Genomic DNA, 17,456 nt, shown 5'->3' with positions numbered 1-17,456 from the left:
AGCCTTTGGGGTGCAGATAAAGTTAGGCTTGGTTCCGTATGTGTTTTGGAGGAGAGAGGTGAAGTTGGATGGATTGTGGGTCTAATGGGGGCAGGACAGCTGCTGCAGGGTCACTGCTGAATGATCACTGTGGGACTGAGTGTTGTATCTGCTATATTGAAAACCCATAAAAAAGTCCAGACAGGCTTCTTGGAAAAATTGAAAAAAGAGAATATATTTCTACAGCTGTTTACACCATACCATGACAAAAATAAAGAAGTAATAGTTTCATATGAAGTAAAGCAAAGCTGTATATGACTTGCCTAGACTATCGGGGGATTTCCCATGGTGCACTGAGCTCCTCTCTTCCTCTCTCTTTCTGCACTCATTCATGTCCCATTAATGCATGTTACTAACTTCACTTCTTCCCCGGAGTTCTTGTGCTTTCTCGTCTCGCAGGTTCTTATCGATCCTGGTGGAGCCTCCTGCCATGGTCCTGCTAGATTGCCATTGCCAATACTGTTGTTGCTGTGCACCTGTCTGTCTGTCTGTCTGTCTTCTCTCTCTCTCTCTCTCTCTCTCTCTCTCTCTCTCTCTCTCTCACCCCAACTGGTCGAGACAGACGACCACCCACCTAGAGCCGAAGGATCTGCCTTTTAACAGGCAGTTTTTCCTTGTCCTTGTCGCCAAGTGCTTGCTCATGGTGGTACTGTTGGGTCTCTGTAAATAATGTTATAAGGAGTTCGGTCTAGACCTGCTCTATTTGAAAAGTGTCCTGAGATAACTTCTGTTATGAATTGGCGCTATACAAATAAAATTTAATTGAATTGAATAGATCGTACTCCTTATAACATTATTTACAGAGACCGAAACAGTTCCCACCATGAGCAAGCACTTGGCGACGGTGGCAAGGAAAAACTTCCTTTTTAGAGGAAGAAACCTCGGACAGACTCCGGCTCTAGGTGGGTGGCCAACTGCATCGACCAGTTGGGGTGAGAGACAGACAGAGAGAGAGAGAGAGAGAGAGAGAGAGAGAGAGAGAGAGAGAGAGAGAGAGAGAGAGAATTCATTGCTGTATTTGGGTCGAGTGTATGGGCCAGACCAGTTTTGCACTGTGGATATGTGGGTATACAGTTATGCTGGCCATTTAAAAGGGTGAAAAGTAAAGTAGGGCTGTAACAGGCTTGTGTTTCTGTGGAGCTGAAAACAAATGCTAGCCTTAACTTCCATCTTATCCTGCTCAAACCACCATGCACGGTATAAAGAAAAAAAACATGCAGATCTGCAGGGAATTGATAATATTCAGTGTTAGCTTTGAGGTGTTTAATGAGATTAGGTGGCATTAATCATTGAGCCGGTACCTCACTCATCACCCTAATTTAGGAAGATCGTCATTTTGAAAGGATGAACCTTCTGCTCGAACAGATATATTTTGGCTGCGGGGCTTTGACTTTAAGCTTGTCATACTGGAACAGCAGGGCCTTGGCGGCTGGCAGACACTCTTTCAGGGCCTTAATCCACATTACAGTTGGCTGGCGTTCTCCTTCCCACCCCGCATCTTCTGCTCCATGATCAGGCTGCATGACGGACAGAAACACAGAGAGGGGGTGAAGAGACCTTCCTTCATTCCTGCGTGTGTCTGTGTGTTAAGTGGCAGGAATAGAAGAAGTGACGTTGGGTAGCTTTACAAACAAAACAAGAAGCCAGCTCCCACATTTCCATTCTTATTCTAATGTATTTCAATGTATATTCATAATTCTTTCTTCAGGAGTAAAAGTAATTTATTGGGAACAGTAAACCCAGGATAATGAAAGAAAATATTGGCAGAAGTCCAAAGCAATAGGAGGGATGGATTACCACACCTACTGATTGCAAAGACATTATCCAACATGGTAGTCTGCTTTTGTCAGCCTCAGCCACCATGTTTCCTTTCTATAGATAACCCAGTAGCAGTTAACCTTGCGAAGCAGGTGTCTTCTGAAATCTCAAAATCACAAGATTGTGTGAGAATCCATCTTTCCATACTTCAAGCAATGCTCAGTGGTTGGGACCAATCAGCGTCCTATGAAGAACTACTGGCATGAGCTACAGTCATGGTTTAACGCTAGGTGTATGAGAAGTGACCGTTTGCTTTTAAAACAACAATGGCGGAAGCTAAAGTGGTATTTCTTCATTGAAAGAAGAGCAAAGAATGGCACTGAAGGCTTTTCTAGTTGGAAAAGATGTATCCGCTTATCTCCCAACTGGCTTCAGTTGGACTACATCATACAGTTCGTAGATCTTACCTGGTTACTTGGTTCATCCAATCAGTTTTTTTTTTTTTAAACTGCTGGCCCTTTTTTCAGTCTTCAGTTTCCACAACGATTTTTCAGATTGTTCTATGTAACAAACAAGGTGTAATCTCTGTGGCTCGGGAAGCCAACAAGTGCCATGAACTGCAGTTCCTCGAATGGCCACTAGAGGCTGGCTCCAGCCGTGAGTCAATCTCCATAAGGCCCCATATCAAAACACCCAACTTTACAGCAGAAATAAACATGTTTACAGCCTGGTGGGAAAAAACATTTTGGTCTCTAGTCAGTCACCTGTTTAAATTATATTAAGGCCAGAGCCGACCACACTGAGCTTCACAATGGCTCTTCACAAACCTGTGGGTGACGTCACAGAGACTACGGCATTATAAATTATACTGTCTATGGTAACAAACCACCTGGCGCAATCCAGTTAAGTAACAGTACCAGAAATATTTTGCCAAATACATTGTTTGATATCTGCTTAATTATTCCTTTATTATTATTATTATTATCATTATTATTATGATTATATTATCATTATTTTAGTTTATCTGTTTATTTGTTTGCATGGGTCAAGATCTTGTCTGTGTTTTGAGTGTGTTGTATCATATTGACCATTATAATTTCATATAGTGAAACAGACCTCTTGTTTGCTGCGATGAAGGCGAGTCAGTGGGTCACAAAGTTTCACAAAGCATGCTACCTCAGACCTCCTCCTCCCATGCTCGGTGTTCTGCCGTTTTTTCAGAAAGCTGTCGAAAGATGAGAGACGGAGTTCACAGCGAGTTCACTGGCACTCGCCTCCAACTCCCTCAACCTTCTTTCATGTCTTCTCAGTGAGGCAGCTGCAGTAAATGCAGTCTGTTTGAACACGTCTGTCTGCATAATGAGCATTTTTAGACTTAACGCTTGCTGTTCAGGATAAAAGTTAAATGACACAAATCTATGAGTGGTTGATTAACGTATCCAAATACACCCAGTCAGTCTCTCTTTATCTCTTTGTCAGCTGTTGTTCAAACATATTTTACTTTGAATAAACAGCAGCAGTGAAACAGCAGAGCAATACAGTATTTTTCCACAGTTTTCTCACACTCACGTTAATGTATTTTAAATATATATTAATTTACAGGTAGAGAGGATGTGTGTATAGAATTAATTTGAAAATAATCATAAAAGCAAAACATTGATTGAGACATATTAAGCTCTCTTCTGCCATCTAGTGGTGCGATTGAACATAACTTTTGCAGAGAGATGGTGACAGAGATGTGAAGGGATTTTAAATGGGGTTTGCCACACTATACATCCCCGCTGTGGCTCAGAGGCAGAGCGGGTCGTTTCTTAATCGGAAGGTTGTGGGTTCGATCCCCACCTCCTGGTGCCACATGTCGCAGTATCCTTGAGCAAGATACGGAACCCCAAATTGCTCCCGATGCCGTGCATCGCTGTGTGAATGTGTATGAATGTTAGTTCCTGTTCGATGGACTTTGCCATCACTGTGTGTGAAAGGGTGAATGTGGCACATAGTGTAAAAGCGCTTTGAGTGGTCGGAAGACTAGAAAGGCGCTATACAAGTACAGGTCCATTTACCACTTTGTTCACACAGTTGCAAACAAACAAGATTTGTTTAAACTGTTGTGGCACCAAAGTGTGCATAAAAAGAAAAAGAGGCAAATGTTAATAAGGCTATAACAGTGACAAATGATCTCCTCAGTCAACGTATGTCAGCCAAAAGATGTGGGAACCAACAGTGAAATTTGATCTCATAGAAAAAAGAACCAGCAGAAGCTGAGATATACAGACTGTAGTCCTCAGTTTGATTCAAACTCCAATAACACGGAATCCTACCTCTCCCATGATGCAACTACATACTGTCTTTTCATAAGACCCTCCCTGTCTGGTAAATACACCCATCTTTAAAACTCCCCACCCTTCAATCTGTAACACAGCCTTTCTGTTTCAAGTGTGTCTCCACGACCAAGCAGAGGTAACCCTGACGACATTATCGGGTAACTGAGCAACAAAGCCCTATATATAGATGTTACCAGCTTTAACACATCAGAGTAAAAGGCATGTGTAAAGGTTTTATCAGAGAAAACTAAAGCAACAAAGAACAATTCAATATTCATAAAGCAATTCATTATTCAGTTTACAATTTATGTACATAAATCGTGAGTCATTGTGCAATTGTGTGATTACTCGGTTTGCTATTAATTTCAGACACTGTGGAATCTGCAAAGACTCTGTTACGATGGTGGTTGAGGGTATGTCCTATCATTAATTGAAACAGCTGTTTATTTGGTGACCTAATGTCATGTAAACATCTTATCATAATGTCATCAAATCTTAAACCAACATAATGTACCCAAAATATTAAACCCAGTACAGCACTAAGTAGTCTATAGTTCTAAATTTTTAAATTTTGCTCTTCGTACACGAGGCATTGCATGGTCAGCCACCTCCACCATTTAAATGGCTCATCGTTCCATTTGACCTCTGCGGATCCCTCAGGTCTTGGTCTCATTTATAAAAATGTTCTTAGATACTTGAATAGCCATGGTTACTTGACACACTACAGAATGATGCATCCTGTTTTTAATTTAAAACACCTTATGTCTGACAGTCAATTCCCCACTGATAATTCCTATCCTATTGTTCATGAAGCTATTGCAAAGTTCCCCACAGGCTTGCGCACATAATGTATTGGTCCCAAACTGAAATACCCCTACATAACCAGCCGGAAAGTCACATAAGTCAAGTCTAGACTTTGGTAGACTTTAGATAATTATAGAGTTTCATATATATATATAGCTTTATAGATTATTACATATATGCGGTTAAGTCATACTTAAGCTCAAAATAGACCTTTTTCACAGCAGCAATTTTAACATGAAATAGCAGTTGTTACCAATGAGACACAATTAAGGCAATTAAGAATGGAACATTAATTAGTATCATTGGTTGCACCTACTATTTCATGTAAAAATTGCTGCTGTGAAAAAGGTGTATCGTAAGTCTGATTTATAATTGAAGCCAAGGCTGAAAACTTTTGAGCTGTTGTTGCTCAGAGAGTCTCAGAGAAGCCAAATCAGTCAAATCTTAAAAAAAGCATCTTAGAACTATTTTGTTTTGTTTGGCTTTTTATTTACTCTGTCACTTGTGGTTTATTCCCATAATTTGTGTATATTGTATATTTCATTTTGAAAAGTGCAATCAAAGTCAAGTTCACTTGTTGCATTTGTAATTTGTGAATCATATTGATTTACTTTAACTAAAAAATACAAATACAATAAATAAATAAACATTTTTTATTTTTACTTTTGAATTATTGTATTCACTTGGTTTAGATATGTGACAGTGACAAATACAGACCACACACACACACACACACACACACACACACACACACACACACACACACACACACACATACATACATAAGAGTTATTAGTCATGCTAGCAGCAGAGCTAAACTGCAACTGCAGAGCAGAGTCTAGACTGAGTCGTACTTCCCTGCTGTTCTGTCTCTACTGTGTTTGTTTAAGTCTTTTACAACCGATTTATCTTCATTTCAGCAGGCCCACAGCAGAAGCCCGCTGCCTGAGGCTCAGCATAATTGGACTACAGTCTGTATAATGAAGCAGTTCCCGACAGGAGAGCAGCACGGAGACTGAGCTGGAGTCACACAATGCAGAATACTGTACTGCACCCTACTGATGTCACTATCAGACAATACTGAATCTGATACAAACACCTACAGTATGTCCTTGTTGCAGCAAGTGAAGTGTGTGTGGGGATAAAATAGTAGCATCCTTCCTGTCCTGAAAATTCTTTCAAGTCCACCTTCATGGACTGTGTGGATCCAGACTATGACTTTCGTCCTTGAAGCATAACCCCAACAGTGTCTTGTATAACTCTAACTAACATGACTAACATATCATTTTCCACCACATTCTGCGCTTCATTTTATGTCACATTCAAAAAAGTTTTTATTTGGTGTTTTTTCCACAAATGTGTATTAATCTGTGTAGAGATCATCATTACAGTTAACATTGAATTATTAACCCCCTTTATTGTAAATAATACAGTTTTTGTCCACATAACCTTTGCTCAACTTCCTCGACCAACCTCATTCTTTATCATTTTCATCCTGTTTAATATGCGATAATATCGTATATCGTCTCAACACTATTATGAACCTTTATGTTCCAAGAGGCTTTTTTGTAGAGCACATCGAGCTGGACTTTTTCATGTCAATTTCCATTTCATGTTGAACTCAGATTTTTTTGGGCCTTAATTACAACGCCAACATGTGACTGTTTGGGCTCATGTTTCTTGGGAAGCACATGCACATCATTTCCAGTTATTAGGCCAAGTTTTGTGTTTCTAGTTTATTCCAGCTCATGGGAATTTGCACGTTTTATGGCAGGCACCAGGACTGGACCGTTGGACAGAGCAATCTTGAGGTGTGTCTACTGCAAGAAGCTGCAAATGGCACCTCTGCTTCACAAAGAAAAGACTAAAGAAACCACAATAGTATTGGCTCCTTAGAATTTTGTTTCTAATTCACAATTAAGGTGCTAGTGTGTCAGCGAAAATAGTGTACATTTTCTGGGTACTAGTGTGCCACGCCACAAGGGGGCAGTAATATGTTGGTGATGGGTAATGTCATATAGTCAAGTAATAAATATACACAGGTGTGTAGGGCCGTTGTGGAGATGTAATGGTTCTTACCGCACATGGCATAACACAGACCAGTGGGGTTGGACCTAAAATACATACACAGTATGCCTATATCTCAGCATTCTCTTCATTCCTGTTCAATTGTTATTTTGGAAGTTTAGATTTTTATTAAACATCCTCATCCTGCATTAGAATAGTATGCCAAGCGTCATGGAGAAGAAAACAATAAATTAGTCAAAAAAGACTATAAAGTATATTTGATTGTTAAAAAATAATTTAAATACAATATACAGACAGAGAATTGCATGAAAATATCAGGAAAACTCATCCCTGAGGAAATAATCTGTACAGTGAAACCAATAGTGAACACAATAGGTTTGTGTAAAAAGAGCAGTTCATCAGTTGTTCTCTACTGTTGTTATGCATTGAATACAATATTAGAAATATCCATAAAATATGTCACTTACAGTCAGTTTACTCAGTGATAGAAAAAAAAAGAAAAAGGTTGAGAACCACTGATATACACTATTAAGTGACACAAAACAATAAGATGAATTATAAATATAAAAAAACCCACACATTCTACAGTCTACAACAGCAGCAAGACAGGAGAGGTAAGTGACAAGACAACTTAAGGTAAGCGTGTCAAGAGCACATTGTAGTTTCATTCACCACCATGGCTATCGGCATTGAACCGATTAGTCACAACATTATCAAAAATATATATAGATATATATGGGGAGAGAAATATTAAAATGCAGATGCTTCCATAGAGTGCAGGACACCCAGTCAATCAGAATCCATGTGACCTCAAAGAGGGCAAGCGTGTGTGAATGTCTGACCCCTTCAGTGGCTGAGGGGCAGCAAAAGTAAGATGAATAAATCCTTTCAGTTATTTTTGAGCCATTACATGTGATTCATGAAGCCAAGTCTCCTCAAGGGCAGTGGTGAATAATAAACATCATCTTTAATCCACTGAAACTCCAAATGACTGACAGCTGAACCATCTGACAGCCATCTGAGAGCCACTAGAGAGCGCTATAAAGCTGCATTACATGTTATCATATTAAATCACTGAGTAAGCTGCATCCTTGTTTAGTGTGTACAGGGGGGCAGATGAAATTTAGTGCCTGTTATCACAAACAGGAGGCAGCAGTATAATGCTTTAATGCCCAGCTGATTAATATGCCCTACTAAATAATATGCACACATAAGAATGCTCGCTAGTACATTTTATTGATTTGTTTTTATTACCCGCTGTGGTTTTGCAGATGGCATTTGCACAGCTCGGCCATAATGTGGCCCCCATCATTTCCCAGCTGGGCTTCATTTAGATTGAGGTTCCTCCCTTAAATGCAGCATCTTTGTCTTATACATAAATGATGCAGCTGCATTAGTGTCAAGTTAATGATTATTCACATTAGTTGCCAGAGTTTAGCTTTTCTTTATGGATCCGGGTTCAGATAGTTTGCAAGCATGGTGTTATTGAGATTAAGATTGAACCTTACTGAAACAGGATTATTCTATGCATAACAATGCATTCAACTCACAAATTCCATCACAATACTGGGTTCACGCTTTCCTCACCCTTTTTCAGGTTTCCCACCCATCCTGGAAAACTTGAACATTTAGAACCTTGTTTTCCAGTCATGGAAACACCTGGAAATTGATTAAAATGACCACATATCCTGGAAATAATCTATGTTGTGGAAAATTTTAATAGCATTTTAGCCTATGCTGTGGCCAAATTAATGTTACAGTGAGAAGAAAACTGTAGTTAGTTCAGAAAAAAGGTTGAAAATCGGTTTGTCCGTTATCTTCTCACCTTTTTTATTTTCTGACTCAGGGATACCAAAAAGCTTCCACGCCTCTGTTTAAAACAGTATGGTGCAGCCTCAGTTTCAAGGATTACTGTTCACCAATTTAAATCTTCACATATTTGTATCACGATATCACGATATATTGTTACATTCAGGGCTGTCCCCTAAATGGTGTCAGGGTTAGGAAGGTTACTTTAAAAAGTAATCTGGTACAGTTACTAATTATCTGTTAGAAATGCAGTGAATAACCTAATCTAAATATCACAAAATTATTGTAATGTAACTTGATTACTTTTGGTTTACCTCAGCACCAAATATGCAAATAAACACAAAAGAAAATAAATGTCAATACGAAGTATTGATGCTAGTGTTCAATTTCTATAAGACAACAGAACAATGTAACCTTAGAAAAGAAAATGGAAACCAAGAGTTTTGCCATCAAAATGTGTCCTCTGCTCAGTGCATTTTTAAAGAAAGACTGAAAAACTGTATTTTGAAATTGTAATCGGGCGGCTCTGGCTCAGAGGCAGAGCGGGTCGTCCCCTAATCGGAAGGTTGTTGGTTCGATACTCGGCTCCTGGTGCCACATGTCGAAGTATCCTTGAGCAAGATACTGAACCCCGAATTGCTCTCGATGCCGTGCGTCGGTGTGTGAATGTTAGTTTCTGTTCGATGGACTTTGCCATCACTGTGTGAATGTGGCACGTAGTGTAAAAGCGCTTTGAGTGGTCGGAAGACTATACAAGTACAGGTCCATTTACCATAATCATGCTAATAATTTCCCCATTTTACTAAATGTAACAGTAATCTGATTATATTACATATGGATTACAGTTACCTTTTTTTGTATCCAATAACATAGTTACATGTAATGGACCAGCATTACACGCAGCTTGAAGCTTGGAAGCCCCCAGGCAAACTGAGGCCCTGGAGCACTGGCGCCACTGGCCTGCTCCATAATCCAGCAACTGGATTGCTGATTCTTCACCTCAGTTTTGCTCAGAAACAGATTTTGGTTAAGTGCTTGGGTGAAATAAGCGGAAGTTTACATAGCCTGCTTCATATAACGGAAGCCTTCTGCTAATGCTAAAACCGCATACTGTGTCACTCCAAAATCCTGTCAGGAAAACAGCAGGCAGGGCTAGTGCATGTGCTGTACTATCTATCCATCCATAATCTATGGCCGCTTATCCTTTGCAGGGGGGTTGGAGCCAATCCCAGCAGGTGGAGTACACCCTGGACAGGTTGCCAGTTTATCACAGGGCTGACACGTAGAGACAAACAACCATTTGTATTCACATTCACGCCGACAAAGTCACAGATTAATCTAGTTATCTTTGGATTCTGGGAGGACCTGGAGGAAACCCATATAGACACAGAGAACATGCTCCACACAGAAAGCAAAGGGTTTGACCCCAGAACCTTATTAACTACTGCACCACTACATATGCATTGCCAAATGTTAGTTTAATATCAGTTATCATGTATAAATGTAGTCTACTAGTCACATTTTCTTTCCGATCACACAAGAAGAAGCAAACAAAAGAGGGGCAACAAAAGCAATCTCATTTCCACAGGTCAATATGATGCTGCAGTTCTATTTTAGAAATTCAGAGCCAACAGTCTCCATCAGTGGTGAGCAAAGCTCTCCTTACATCACTTTCACAAGGAAAATGCATTTTAAAATGATTGTTCACCTCTCAGGGGGGTTGAGCACAAGTTGTGCTGACATACAGCTGTATGATTTACAGTAAAGGTGGTTAATAATCCAGTTTTAACTGTAATTGATCTCTACACTGATGATACACAAATATCTGCAGAAAACAAACATAAAACAATAGGAACACGTCACTGTGGCATAAATCGAATTACTGACTGTGGCACTTCTACAATAATAACCAAAGGTAATATAATTTACAGCGGACAGGACTCAGGAGTGTGACTGGTTGGACAACCTCTACTCCTCAGCAAGGTCAGAGATGTAGTCTCTTCTGGTTGGTCCTCAGAGCAGTACAAAAGGCTCAGGTGTGGCCCTGTGAGACACAATCAAGCAAAGCAAAAGTGAATCATGAAGGTGTGAGAAATAAACATTTGGATTAGGAGTACTTATTTTTAGATGTTAATGTAGCACAACTGCAGTCTCAATTACAGTCATTTTATATTATGATGCTTAATACTGAATACATTTTTTAGATATATACTTTTAGGGGGTTTTGCCTTTATTATATAGAACAGCTGAAGATTGACAGGATATGGGGAGAGAGAGAGAAAGAGAGAGAGAGAGAGAGAGAGAGAGAGAGAGAGAGAGGGCACCAGCAGCTCTAGCAGGTGAACTAGATAGAGTGAAGTAGAGAAATGTGCTACCAACCAAAAAACAAAACAAAAAAACTGTCAACAAAGTATAAAAAATATAACATTTTATGATGAAATAAAGTGGCTGCCTCTGTGGCTGAGAAATGAAGCCAAAGTGGGAAAAAAGCTCCACTAACATCCACTAGAGCAGTGAGTCAATCTCCATAAGGCCTCATATTAAAATGCCCAACTTTACAGCAGAATACAATTATACAACTCACTCATTTAAGTTATATAAAGTAGTAGGTCACCTTGAGTCACGGGCGGTGGTCTCACAGGAGGCTGTTTTCAGTAACCAGGCTTCATTCAGTCCGCCTCAGCTCCACAGACACTCCACCTCTTTGCCCAGTTTTAGATTAGCCAGGAGCCGGCAGAGTCAGGACTGCCAAGACAGTGACTGCTAACCACACTGAGCTTCACAACAGTTCTTCTCAGTCTAAGACAACACCAATGATGTTAAAAGCAATTTCAATGGAAGATAAAAGAAATTAAAAATATTTAAGAATAAGTAAAATGAAGGGTTCCTTTTACCACATTTTGTCCACTAGAAGGCCACCCAGTCCTGTGATGCCCAGTGATTGTTGTCCCAAGACCGACAGTTTTATATTGTTTTATTGTGTTGTTTATAATGGGGACAGCAACTGCCTCAGCCAATCAATGTTTGCTATGTCATCACAGAGAGCCCTGCAACCAATAAAAAAAATAAAATAAATAAGGCTGTGCAAAGAGGTGCAAATTAACAACATGAGACCAACATGAAACCTTTCAAATTTTTATTTTAGTTATAATCATGATATTAAAATATATATTTGCATTTTCCACCATGGAAGTAAGATAACATTAACGTTAATGAGCTAAGAGTTAGCTAGGTTGCTACCAGCCAAAGCTGATAATCATTGCTGTCTTTATGGCTAGAATTAAAACAATCTGAAAGTAATACTTAGTGGTTGATATTTATTTATAACAACAACAACAAAAAAAACCTTAAATAGTATTCCTCTCAATCAAACATTTTATTTATGTTGATATTTAAACAGCTCTAGCTAAATTTCTAGGTTAAGTCTCAGCGTAAACTTTCCTCCGTTATTGATGTTGGTAGAGCTTATAAGGTAGTGATACATTCTGCAATTATATGGGCAATGCTGCAGGCAACAAGCAACAGTGAGAGCTAGGGTCACAAATCTATCCAATATGCTGAGGCAACTCCTAAGGTACTGTTGAACATCAGAGGTTGCTGATAATATTGCTTTAACCCTAACCCAAGGATAGTGATAGTCCTTCCTTCATGATAGCTAGGGTTACTGGCAATTTTTAGGCAATATTGCAAAAGCAAATATCTCAACACTTTAATTCCTGGAGCAGGTATGTTGTCATATCATGTTGTCCAAAACATATTTTCTGTTACATGTTGTTTTTAAGGCCATAGTATGAATGTTGACCTCAAGATCCAGATTCTCCATCTAAAGTTCAGTTTAGTTATAAGTTCTGACTGGTCCCCGTGCAAAAAGACACATTGGTCAGAAGTACTCCTCCGAGTAGAGTCAAACCGCCGGTAATTAAAAATGAGACATCTGTCTGGCATTCATGGTCTCATTCAGCTCTTTGATACTTCTGCCCCTCAGCTTCAGAGCCAAGTGAACATAAGGCACGCACACTATTACTGTAGAAAAAAATGCCTCATGCACACTTATTATGGTTGAATAAAGGAACATAAATGAACCAATTTCTTTATTAAAAATGGTGTTACTTGAAACTTTAATTTTGGGAAAAAAATATCAGAGATGAAATGCTGCAAAGATGCTGCAGAGAAAAAAGAAATCCCCATAGGATGAACTCATGAATTTTGGACAGTGAGTTCTAGCACCACCCTCAGCGTACGATTACTGAAAGCAGTTCTGATAATGAAACATGCTGACTGAAATTAAATTTGCAAAGCACATTCATGATGCCCAGAAGATTAACCTTTTTATTTTTATTTTTTTATATTCGTCAAATACTGCCGCTTGGTCCGTGGCCCTCCAAATATGACACTGTAGGTATCTCTCTTGCAGAATTTCTGGATACACAGGGCTCCACGGTCAAGTTAGCAAGAATAAATATGCAACATCCAGTAAAAATTTCAAAATAAAGCATTCGTGGTTAACTTTTGCGACATTCATAGTTTGATTAGGGTTTAGGCACAAAAACTACTTAGGTAGGTTTCGGAAAAGATTGTAAGTTACATTATATAGGCTACCTGAAGTAACATGAATAAAGCATAACTAACATAACGTAGTTGACGTAACTTATGTACATTTATGCTTTTAAATGATTGACTTTTGGTTTCATGAACAGCAGTTTCCTGTGTTTGTTTAGGCCTTGCATCCACCCCACCACCTCCACAGTGGACTTCCTTTTTCTTTATACTATGTCACCTGATGGCAGCACATCCAGAAATGACACTGGAGGGATACCATACGCCTCAGTTCTCTTTATACATTCAGGTTCCTGCAGCACTCTAATCTGAAATTGAATGACCAGTCCTAACTGACACACTTACATTTTTATTACATTTTACTAACCTCAACATCTTACAAGAAATGAATAAAATTAGTTAAAGCAAATCACTTGGAATAGTTTGATTGCCATTAAATATTTTTTGTTCACCCTAATCATGATCACATTAACAAATAGTTTTTTTTATTTTGGCATTGGAATACTATCTATTTTAGTTTTGTAACAGTTTATTTCTCTGTCAGTTCAACTAAATAAGTTGTTGTTAATCATCTAACATGATTGTCCCAGTGAAAGCTGAAGTTGTGTGGTCTGTTTGGTGCTGTCCCTTTAAGCAGGCAGTATGACTGTGATTGTGCTGATGAGAGTGTGTATCAGTGTGTACTGCTGTGGTGTGTGATGCTCCAGTGGGGCTCTGGCTCAGCAGGTAGCTCCGGTCCTGTCAGGCTGAGAGGCGTGCATTGTCTGCTCACAGACTGACCTGCACACACTGATTTCATCAACACAGCCATGCTCACACACCCTGAGCAGAGACAGCATGAGCACAGTATCTGAGCCTTTGGTCGGCAGCAGCAGGTCTCTGTCTGCAGCCAAAAGACACAAAAGTATCAGGAAGAACTCCAGAAGGATTTATTCAGCCTACCAGGACCACCAGCAGGGGTGAGTATGCCCACTCTCTGATTTTATCCATCTTACTTTTAGTCTTTCTGCTTTTCTCTCTCTGTCACTCTCTGTGTTGTCATCTTTCTGAGCTTTAAATGACATCCTGTAGGTTAGACAATTAGTAATTTACTAAATCTAATCATCAGGGAAAACTACAAAGAGCTTCATGTGCTCTGTGTTCCAGGGTCATTATGACCTGTTGGGCCGCTTTGTGAGCTCATTAATCACTAGCGGTTATCAAAGAGTTTGACTCTGTGAGTAAAATGGATATATTGATCAGCTTTTAATTAAAAGTTTGCTGTAAAGAAAGAAGTGTACTGTATCTGCTCGAATACAGCTCAAAGCACAATCACTGCATCGCTCCACTTTTTCATTGTTGTGCCATCAACCATTTGGTTTAATTTTGATAATAACTCAGAGATAATAAAGGTGATAGTTATCAAAGGTAATCCAGTGATTGCAAACATTGTTTGGTTAATGGAAAAGCTTTCTCAAAGGTCACTCTGTCTTCTTCAAAACACTATTTTATATTCAACAGTGGAGAAGATACAAAGACTGTTACTAAAATTTACACAGCATGAAATACGGACAATGCAATTGAAGAAGAGACATGTAATATTTCTTTCTTAACGGTCATAAACACATCATTTATAATTCATTGCTTCTAAGATGGAGATGCACGGCATATATTATAGCCCAGAGAACATACATAAGATGAAAGGTGGTAAAATTATTTTCTTTTGTAAAAAGGAAAAAGGTCGCAGTTTTTTCGTGTGGTCCTTGTTTTGGAATTCTGTTTTCAGTCTTTTATCCCTGTGTACAGGATAAAATCTGCCAATTGAGGATGCTGTTCTAAATAAACAAATAAATGAAAAAATATTTCATGAATGTAAAAGTGAGGAGACAAAATGCAAAGTTGTCATTGTCCTTTATCATTATAATTTGAATATTGTTTACCATTTAACATGCTCAAACTGTACTCAGAATGTGTATCTGGTGGCTTTTCACCTGAAAGAAACATACCCACAGGTGTATTGAATTACTTACATGTTGATTGTATAAATGTGGGTGGGGAGGGGGTTTAGACAAGTATTTTATGTCAGCCTTCTTGTGAGATTTATTCTAAAGAAATTACATCATAAAGCTGGCTTTTGTGTGCACACGAGGCATAAAGGTGCATTTGGCCATACAGTAGTGTAGAGGTAAAAAGTCCTGACTCTGTGACATCTTCCTCATTAACATGCATTAGCTAATAATATTAAGATCCCCTCTAGATCATTTTTTAAGGAAAAAAATACTGTGCTTGGAATAAAAGTTTGCGTCTGATCTGCACAAACATCATTCTGCACAGTGAACAGTCAAACATCTAAGATGTTTTCACTGGAGGGGGTCTTTAAGCTTTTGGTTTTCCATTGTGAGGAGCGGGTGGAAGTGTCAGTAAGCAGTAGATACCCTGTGTGCCTGCTGATTGCTCATCAATTAGGCTGAAAGCAAAACTACAATAAAACCAAATCCACATAAAGTTAGCTTGAAATATAATTCACTTCAGCATTACATGTTGACAACTAATCTAATTAAGTGCTAACTGATAAAGCAAAATAAGAACACTGTTTTTAGTTTGAAGTGTTTCTGTTAAAATCAGTTCTTTGACTAGCATGTTCTTCAATCATCAGTCCATGAGCGCTATGAACTCAGCGTAAAAGAAAGTATGAAGTATAAAAATCTGTTCATTGCTAACATTATACTTAACTAATGCAAACAGAAGTTTCTATGTTTTTATATACATTTACATTTTCTATTTTTATAGCATGGATGTGCAAGCACCGTTGCCATTATTTTTTATAGTATATGAAGAGCTAGTGAAACAACTAGAAATTATAATATTGATAATAATCTTAAAGATTATTTATATTTTTGACATTATGTTGTGGGCCAGAGGGAGGGGGATGGAGGGCCAAAAATCTCCTCTGGGTTGGCAGTTTGAGATCCCCGCTTTGACATCTGTTTCAGATAGCTGAACTATAAATTAAGACAATCCCAAATTGTCGAATACTGCAGCTGGGTCAGTTGTCCTCCACCTCTAAATACAATAAAAAAAAAGTAAAAAAAGAAAATAATAATTGATCTCACAAATTTTTCTGACATTGACTCAGTGTAAATAATGTATTCAGCTTAACCTGTACTTATACTACATTCAGTGCAAACTACTTTCTGTAGTTATCCTAATTTAAAGGAAAATAGTTGAATGTAAATAAGCCATTCAGTTCAACCTGAATTGTTTAACTCCATTTAGACCACTTTTGGTGGTTTGGAGCAAACCATTTGCTATAAATACATTTTGATCAATGACTATATGGCGCTGTAGGTATCCCTCTGATTGATAAAACAATATTTGTATAAAGTGAAACATAAGAGTCACCCAAGTCATTTTCGTATAGTCTCTGAGACGTCATTCTTTATTTTTGTCTTTACGATGTAACAGTGCTGTTTCTCATTGTGCCCCTGTGTCTTACCCTGCAGCTCCTCAGATGATGAAGATAAAGAGGATGAGCGCGTGGACAGTAATGACCCAGAGGAGATGTTCCAGAACATTCAGTACCAGAAAGAGATCATCGCAAACATTCGGACCAGACCCTGGCCCATGAGACGCAAGCTCAAAGTCCTAAAGTACCCCACTGTTTGTTTGTTTGTTCCCTCTGTGTCTGTGGAGTGCCAGTTCACTTCTTCTTAACCACACACACAAAAACACACAGTCTGTAAACTTCAGGAAGGCTGCTTTTCTTAATGAAAGTGCTCTGGAAATAAATACGTCATTGGATTTAAAGTGAGTGTGCCAAAACCTCAGCAGCTCACCCACCAAACCCTCCAGAGGTAACTGTGTGACTGAAATACACAGATCAACAAAGCCTTTTGAATTAGAGTCATAGAAACTACAAGCTAACAGTCTATCTAACTAATCTCTTTATTATTCTCCCACTGATGTGCTGATGAGCGACCATCAGTTACTTACATACTCTCTTACTCTGTCTCCTAAAAATGTATACTTTACAACGAAATGGTTGTATGGGGTGAATGGTGAGTGTACCAAGCCTGGACTCTAACACCTTAGACCAGGGTTTGTGAGTCTAAGAGACTTTGATTTGGGGAATATGGTCATTTTGGTTGAAAGTGGGGTCAG

General features: G+C 38.8%; 1 protein-coding gene across 2 annotated transcripts in view; it reads left to right on the top strand.

The window, feature by feature from the left end:
* Positions 1–14,018: 14,018 nt before the first annotated feature.
* Positions 14,019–17,456, top strand: part of LOC127351950 (transmembrane channel-like protein 3) — a 40,772-nt gene continuing 37,334 nt past the window's right edge. For both annotated transcript variants that reach the window (XM_051379979.1, XM_051379978.1), the window contains exons 1-2: positions 14,019–14,275; positions 16,799–16,945. In XM_051379979.1, the coding sequence (XP_051235939.1) occupies positions 14,154–14,275; positions 16,799–16,945 (269 nt within the window). In that variant the 5' untranslated portion in view covers positions 14,019–14,153. The remainder of the gene's footprint in view (positions 14,276–16,798; positions 16,946–17,456) is intronic.

The sequence above is a fragment of the Dicentrarchus labrax genome, unplaced genomic scaffold, assembly GCF_905237075.1.
Source record: "Dicentrarchus labrax unplaced genomic scaffold, dlabrax2021, whole genome shotgun sequence".
NCBI lineage: Eukaryota > Metazoa > Chordata > Actinopteri > Moronidae > Dicentrarchus > Dicentrarchus labrax.
This window is presented reverse-complemented; position numbering and strand designations above follow the sequence as displayed.